The sequence below is a fragment of the Lactuca saligna genome, chromosome 8, assembly GCF_052625555.1.
Source record: "Lactuca saligna cultivar CGN05327 chromosome 8, ASM5262555v1, whole genome shotgun sequence".
Taxonomy (NCBI): domain Eukaryota; kingdom Viridiplantae; phylum Streptophyta; class Magnoliopsida; order Asterales; family Asteraceae; genus Lactuca; species Lactuca saligna.
Window position 1 is genome coordinate 29,969,817 of NC_136424.1, and position 8,131 is coordinate 29,977,947.

The 8,131-nt window shown below is 32.5% G+C and overlaps 1 protein-coding gene across 1 annotated transcript; it reads left to right on the plus strand.

Moving 5' to 3' along the window:
* The first annotated feature begins 2,100 nt into the window (after positions 1–2,100).
* LOC145012179 (mechanosensitive ion channel protein 6-like) lies at positions 2,101–5,702 on the plus strand. Its single transcript, XM_078970965.1, has 5 exons — positions 2,101–3,985; positions 4,066–4,189; positions 4,344–4,637; positions 4,723–4,925; positions 5,248–5,702. The coding sequence occupies exons 1-5, from the start codon at positions 2,352–2,354 to the stop codon at positions 5,534–5,536; spliced, it is 2,544 nt and encodes an 847-aa protein (XP_078827091.1). The 5' UTR covers positions 2,101–2,351; the 3' UTR covers positions 5,537–5,702.
* Positions 5,703–8,131: the final 2,429 nt, after the last annotated feature.

Sequence of the window (8,131 nt, forward strand, 5' to 3'; positions counted from 1 at the left end):
TTAACAACAAAAATTCGTTTTTGGTTCTTTTAATTCAACCTTCAATTGTGTTTGAATACGATCAGATCTTCAACATCTATGATTATTTATACTCCCAGCGTTATTAGATCAACATCATCGATAATCAACAAAAATCCACTTCATATCATTCATTCAACATCGATTATCAAATAAAACTTCAAAATTGATGTTACAAAAAGATCAAATTGTTTTTTTTTTGAAAAATTTAATATAATTCTCTATCAATATACTCTTTTGTAAGATTTAAATAGTCAAAATATCATGTTTTTAACATTTTTTAAAGAAGTTAAATTGTACGCACTCCAACTGTTTGATGAAATGCATAAACTAAATTATCACGTTATATTCATATATGAATATGTTTTCTCATTATATGATTATTAAAACAAAAAAACAAATATGCAAGTCTGTATGTTATTCATATGTGAATAACATATAAAATTTATATATATTTGTGAAAATAGCTTGTAATATTCATATGTGAATATACTGTGTAATATTCATAAGTGAATATATCATCTAATATTCACAAATAAATATACTATGTAATATTCATATGTGATATACCATGTAATACTATGTAATATTCAGATATGAAAATATTATCTAATATTTATAACTGAATATACCATCTAATATTCACAAGTGAATTACTATGTAATATTCATATGTGAATGTATCGTCTAATATGTAAATATGAATATAATATGTTTATTATATGCTATATTCATATATAAATGATACTTAAATTATAAAAAAAAAAAAAAAAAATTAATCATACTTTTTATTCATAACTAAATAACGAATGTACTGTAGTAAAAACTTGATTCATTTTTATTCACTTATGAATAACGATAACTGAAAATATAAAAAAAAAATTATTTTATCTTAAAACTATATGAATATGGATGTCTATTTATAGAGAATAAAAAATCATGAATCTTGGTATATTTAAAATCATTTTTCGATAAAAATAGCTTCTTAAAAATTAAAAAAAAAACGAAAAAACTATATTTTTGTATATATTAAGGTAATGATTAACATAGTTTAAGAAAACATGTTTTGTTGGAAAACACATGTCTATTTTTTTCCCATTTCTGCTGGTACGACGGAGGTTTTTGCCGCAAAAATAAATGAGTGTCTGAGAATGATTCCCCCATTCTCAATCTTTTTTTTTTCTCAATTGAACCCTCCTATATATATATATATATATATATATATATATATATATATATATATATATATATATATATATATATATATATATATATATATATATATATATATATATATACCCAAGTTGTGAGTGACACCGAAGACAAATACGATCATGTCTTTAACTTGGCTATATCTATTTTTCATCATCATTAGAGATGAATTACGAAGAGAAACTTCCTTACCTCCATAGCCTCATAAACAAAAAAATAAATAAAAAATTCAAGACGAATTATAAGAATTATATTTATTTCACTTTTAAATATACAAGTTGACTTAAAGTTATAATACTTACAATAACAACTACACGTAAAGGCTAAAACGGTAAAGCAAAATATCTATAACCTAATTCTGATATAAAGTATTAAAAAATCTACAATAATTTAATGCAAATTAATATAATTATGATTGTGTACTTTCTAACTCATGAGGATATAACAAGTTGAAGAATCATTGTTAGATGCATAATTGTATTGTAGAATGAGGTTTGAATGCAATCTTATTTTTTATTTTTTTAATTCTTATTAGAAATAAATAATAACAAAATTGAAATTATTTTGTGCAATTAGTAAATCTTTTAAATTATAGACTATTTTCTAAACAAAAATAAAGTTCACAAGAAAATTAAAAACATCAAATATTGAAAGTAATTTGTTTGATAATTTTGATCTATCTTTAGATAGAATATAAAACTAACTCACAAACACTGAAAAAAATTGTCGAATTTGAAAAATGTCAACAACCATAAATCCAATATATAAACAAACCTTTGTAAAATAAATTGAAAATTTTGAAAATAATAAATTACAAAAAAGAACGAAAAAAAAAATACTGCCTTTAATAACATTCATTTGAAAATAAACCTACTGCCTTTACATAATAAGACGGTGGTGACCTCCGGCGGTTTGTCTCGTCATTTCCTCTTTGGCTCTATCATTGGTTCATTGTTCACACGCAGCCACTGCTCACTCCCTTACGTGTATTCATCCTTCACGAACACTATAAATTGCCTCCAAGGTTCGAGCATTCATGATTCATCTCCAGCTTCTTTTACCAAAGAATCATCGTCTGATCTTGGTCTTGCCCATTAATTTCTTATTCTGCAAACGCATTTAATGGAGAATCGGGAAAGATCATTCCCAGGACCTTCACTAAACGACCCGCAGAATGAACCCGAAGATATACACATCCCCAGAAAATATACTGATCAGTTTTCGTCATACACCACTCCTATGACGGATTCCGGTGATCACCGGAAACATGCAGCGAAGGGAACTTACAGTACTGCAACTACTGACACTTCTGCGGTAGAACCAGAGCTATACAACTCCGCCGTTGACCTTGAAAATCCTAACAAGGTATGGAAGGATGTCAGCTATGATTTTACAAGTGATGGATATAAAAATGATCCCAAGACCCACCGTAAAACATCGTCAGATTTTACAAGTGATGGATATAGATATGATCCCAAGACCCACCGTACAACATCGTCGATCCCTGAAAGTCCCAATAACTACGGCCAACTCACCCCGAAGGAGGTAAGGATTTCCTTCAATGACGAGGTGATGCCAACACCAAACCGGCGGCGGTCAAATGTTAGTGGTGGCGGTGGTGGGGAAGAGGTACTGATTTGCTCCTCAAATGCTGCATATAAACGAAGTTCGACCTTGATGAGGACGAGGACAAAGTCAAGGTTGATGGATGAGCCGGAGATGAAGACATCCAAATCAGGAAATCAAGGGAGAGGTGGTAGTGGTGGTGGTAGTAGTGGCCGTGGTGGTGGTGGTGATATGGAAGAGGATGATTTCCCTTTCAACGACGATGATTTGCCAGACGAGTACAAGAACTTAAGGTATAGCAAATGGACTTTATTTCAATTAGCCAGTTTGATACTAATCATTGGTGTTTTAGTTTGTACACTCGCTATACCAAGTTTCAGAAACAAAAGCTTATATGATCTTGAATGGTGGAAATGGGAGATTATGATATTCGTTGTCATCTGTGGGAAATTAGTTTCAGGGTGGGGGGTTAGGATCTTAGTGTTCTTCATAGAACGAAGCTTCTTATTGCGAAAACAAGTTCTTTATTTCGTATACGGGTTAAAAAAAGCAGTTCAAAATTGCATTTGGTTATGTCTGGTTTTGATTGCTTGGCAATGCATATTCAACAAGAAAGTTGAAAGGACGACATATGGGAAGACTGTTTTGCCTTATGTGACCAAGATTTGGATTTGTCTTTTGGTGGGGACAGTTGTTTGGTTATTGAAAACTTTGTTGATCAAAGTTCTTGCTTCATCTTTCCATGTGAGCAAGTTTTTTGATCGGATCCAAGATTCTTTATTTAACCAATACTTGATCGAAACCCTCACTGGCCCACCTGTGATTGAGATTCAGCAAGAACAAGAAGTGGAAGAGGAAGATTGGGGGATTGATGATGTTGATAAGCTTAAGGAAGATGTCTTTAAGGGTTGGAGAGCTATTGGAACTCCAAGATCTAGTAATTCTACGGCTGGTAAAAATGAAGGGATTACAATTGATCACTTGCATAGGCTAAATCAGAGGAATATATCTGCTTGGAATATGAACAGGATGATGAATGTTATAAACACAAGTTTGTTAACAACTTTAGATGAACATTTAGAAGATATAAGTGATGATGAAGATGAAGCTGCTGTGCAGATTACTAGTGAAAACCAGGCTAAGGTTGCAGCCAAGAAGATCTTTTTTAATGTGTCAAAGCCGGGCTCTACGTGAGTTTTTGAGTTTTTGTTGTTTGAAATCTTTACATTAGATTAATTCGCTTTGTTCATTTGTTTGCTTTGACATGCAGACACATTTATCTTGAGGATTTGGGGAGATTTTTGCCAGATGATGAAGCTTTGAAGACAATCCGACTGTTTGATGAAGCAAATGAAGAACAAGGAATTAGCAAACGAGCTCTCAAAAGTTGGGTGGTATGTGTGTTCTTCTCGTGACTCCTTTCATTTTGTTCTTGTTAGTTACATACTAACATATGTTATGAATGATATGTTTATATATGTTGCAGTATATCCGATTAATTAAGAGTTCATTCGAGTATAATTTGATACAAAAACTCTGTTTTCTCAGGTTAATGTATTCCGGGAGCGTAGAGTTCTTGCATTATCTCTCAATGACACAAAAACAGCTGTGGACAAACTCCACCAGATGATGAATGTGGCAGTGGGAATCATAATACTCGTGATTTGGCTTCTTATACTTAGAGTTGCAACCACCCAATTCTTTATATTCCTAAGTTCACAGCTAGTTTTGGTCGCCTTTGTGTTTGGAAACACATGCAAGATGCTGTTCGAGGCCATTATTTTCTTGTTTATAGTGCATCCTTTTGATGTCGGTGATCGTTGTGAAATTGATGGTGTTCAGGTCAGATTTCAAAACCTTAAAACATGCATTTGGTATATAATTCCGGGTTTTAAATTGTAATCTTTGAGGGTCTTATTGAGTGCAGATGGTAGTTGAAGAGATGAATATATTAACAACCATCTTCTTGAGGTATGATAATCAAAAAATAACATATCCCAACAGCGTCTTATGTACAATGCCGATTGCTAATTATCATCGTAGTCCGGACATGGGTGATGCAATCGACTTCTGCATCCATGTGTCAACTCAAGCCGAAAAGATAGCTAAAATGAAGGAAAGGATTACATGGTAAGTAAAGTTTCTTCTGAGATCAATCATTAATGTTCTAGACTCGACAAACTTTTTAAGACTATTTTCGATGATGTGGATGAGAAGGACATTCAATTTCTTTTCTTTTGCACAAACGACAGATCTATAGCGAGTCGTCTCAAACTTGCCTTATTCCACCTTTTTGGTTGGGAGAAAATATATTGCAATTTTTGTTCCATTGACATCAGTCTTGATAAGAGTCGATTCTATACCAAACTCAGATGCAATATAACCTGTTATGTCAAGTCTTGTCCTACATAACAAATGTGGCGTTAGTGCTAAGGTAAAACTATGTTTGTAGCTATGTCGAGAAGAAGAGCGACCATTGGCAGCCTGCACCGATGATCGTGCTAAGGGATGTTGAGGACATGAATCGGCTCAAGATATCCATATGGCTTGCACACCGAATGAACTTCCAAGACATGGGTGAAAGATGGAAAAGAAGAGCTCTTCTAGTTGAGGAGATGATCAATATTTTCAAGGATCTCGACATTGAGTACCGCATGCTCCCACTTGATGTTAATGTCCGCAATATACCCGCCTTGACTTCAAATCGAGTTCCATCAAATTGGACAGCTTGTGCAAATTGATCCATGAGGGAGAATCATATATGTATACTCGTTTAAATACCTTGTAAGTGTGAATAAACAACGGATTGTGGACTATTCCAGTTTACGATCAACTCTAGTCACCATTTAAGGTTGTAAGATCGATGTAACATTCATATCAATACATGATAAGCAAATTTCTGCTAAACCTATTTTCTAGTGTCAGGGCATCCACAATCCATTGAATTCTATAGAGTTCAATGGATTTCCACATCATCTATTAAACACCTCTACAACAACATCCATAACAATTAAACTTCTATTCAATCTTAATCATCATTTTATTTCTTCTTTTGGATCATTCAATGATCATTCAATTCCTGCATTCAACTTTACTTAATGTCATCACTCACACTCCATTCAACTGTTGTTCACATAATCATCACCCCATCCAACACTTATCATACTTGTATTGTGGACGCTCTTATAGGTGTAACCATCATGGTTTTATTGCAAGTCGAAGGTCACAGAGGGTGGTATACATATAGAAACGGTTGAGGGTTCAAGTATCTACAAACATAATGTGAGAGTTCTCAATTTCAATGTAAATTGGATTCTGTAGACGCTCTTATAGGTGCTGGCCCTCATCGTCGTGCCTAAAAATGGGTTATTCTACAACCCTCAACTAACATTGCCTTAATTGATTTTCATCTCACCTAAGGTAGGGTGATGTGGGCCAACAAAGGGTTGCTAAATAACTTTTTTTAGGAACATAATATATACTTGTTAATCCCACAATTCCTACCTTACGAATCAAGTGGTACGAAAAATTGTAACCTTTTGGGATTAATTGGCCGGTGAATGAAACTTACCTAAACTAGGAACACACCATGTGCAAGAATCCTACTTCACAAATTCGTGGTAATTCCCGTTTTCCATTCGGGGGCACATGTACACACAAAAACAAACGCGCCATATATGATGTATACACGCATGCATGCCTTGTTTACATTGTGACTCAAAAGAGTATAAGTAGTCGTACTGTTAACCTAACTAGAGGCTAAAAGAGATCATATATGATATATCATATATTCACAGTGTAATACGAAAAAAAAAAAGAATGGGATTTCTTTGATGGTGAAGAGGTTACAGAAAAGAGTTTTGCTAGAACGATTAAAGATGTGAAAGAAGGGCACTTTTCAGTGATAGTAGTCTATGAGCATGAGAAGATGAGGTTTTTTGTTCATGTGGCATATCTTGAAAGGGCTTTGGTTGTAAGACTACTGGAACGAGCTGCTGAAGAGTTTGGGTTTTATTATAAAGGTGTGGTGGGGATACCCTGCAGGCCGAGTAGTAGTGCGCTTCAAAAACTGTTGTCTGAGCAAGAGGCAGAAGAAAATTTATGTTAATAGAATTAAAAGGAAGTACTTTAGTTTTTCTTTTTAGATCTGCTAACACACATTTTCTAAATCTTATACATGTAAATTACACCTTTGTTGGTTTGCACCCTCAATCCTTTATAAAAGACACATATTTGTAAACATTTGATACTGCTAAGTCAATCTGCTTTTAAAAAACTATTTTAGTATTAAACCTGTTATGGTTAATTAATCTGTTTTATTCATCTTTATATAAGGGTCACAATGTTCTTAGATAGTACTGGTTTTTTTTTCTACATGGAAATATGATTTAAATAGCCCTCATGACCTTTAAGTTGATTATTACTTTGAGGTGTTGCTAAACTTTAGATGCTTTGAGCATCAACATTTGGTAACATGTTGACAATTACACACAAGATTTTTTTAAGAATCACATCAGTGAATACACTAAAGTCATCACATCAGGGAAATAAGATTTGTCTTTCAAATGTCTTATCATACTTTTTAAGATTTGTCTTTTTGGTGTGTCATATCACATTTTGCAATCATCACCACACCAATTTAATAAGAACACACTATCAAAAGTGAACCCTTTCAAAAAAAAATGTGGACCCTTTTAACCCATCTAATAGCTATTTTATATATTTTAACTAATACTTTTATTATTATTATTATTTATTTATTATTATTATTATTATTATTATTATTATTATTATTATTATTATTATTAAATATGAATCCAAAATATCATATTTATTTAAGAAGTTTATTTTCCAAAACTATCCGGTAGTTGTTAATATAAGATATATTTGGCATTAACTGCAAAACACAAGTATTATGTGATCTAAATAAAGGCAGCAAAAATTCGATGATATTGAATATTAATTTGCGAAAAATATAAGACTTACCGAGTAGAGTTGTGATGGTGGAGTGATGGGGACATTATGAACACCACCCTACATAGAGTAATGGAAGTGGTTGTGGTGAGAACCACACATGACCACTCTCTTCTTTGTCTATCTCTTTTATTTTCTTCCTTGTACAAGGTATTAGCATAAAGTATAATATTTGTATTATATAACATTTTTATTCAATAAAAATGAGTATGATTATCAAATATTGTCGTTTAGATTTGAATTTTCTTTACATGTATTGATAAAAAAAATGAGAGAAATTAAATAAGAAAAGAAAATTTAAGGTTTAATTAAAGGATGTTGGGAGACTAAGGAGTAATGGTTGGTCGAACACTAATATTGCA

Bases quoted from the DNA above. Each gene is read 5' to 3' on its own strand.
- LOC145012179 (XM_078970965.1), top strand. From the start codon at position 2,352: ATGGAGAATCGGGAAAGATCATTCCCAGGACCTTCACTAAACGACCCG. The intron at 3,986-4,065 runs GTGAGTTTTTGA...TTTGACATGCAG, and splicing joins GTGTCAAAGCCGGGCTCTAC to ACACATTTATCTTGAGGATT. The intron at 4,638-4,722 runs GTCAGATTTCAA...TATTGAGTGCAG, and splicing joins GTGAAATTGATGGTGTTCAG to ATGGTAGTTGAAGAGATGAA.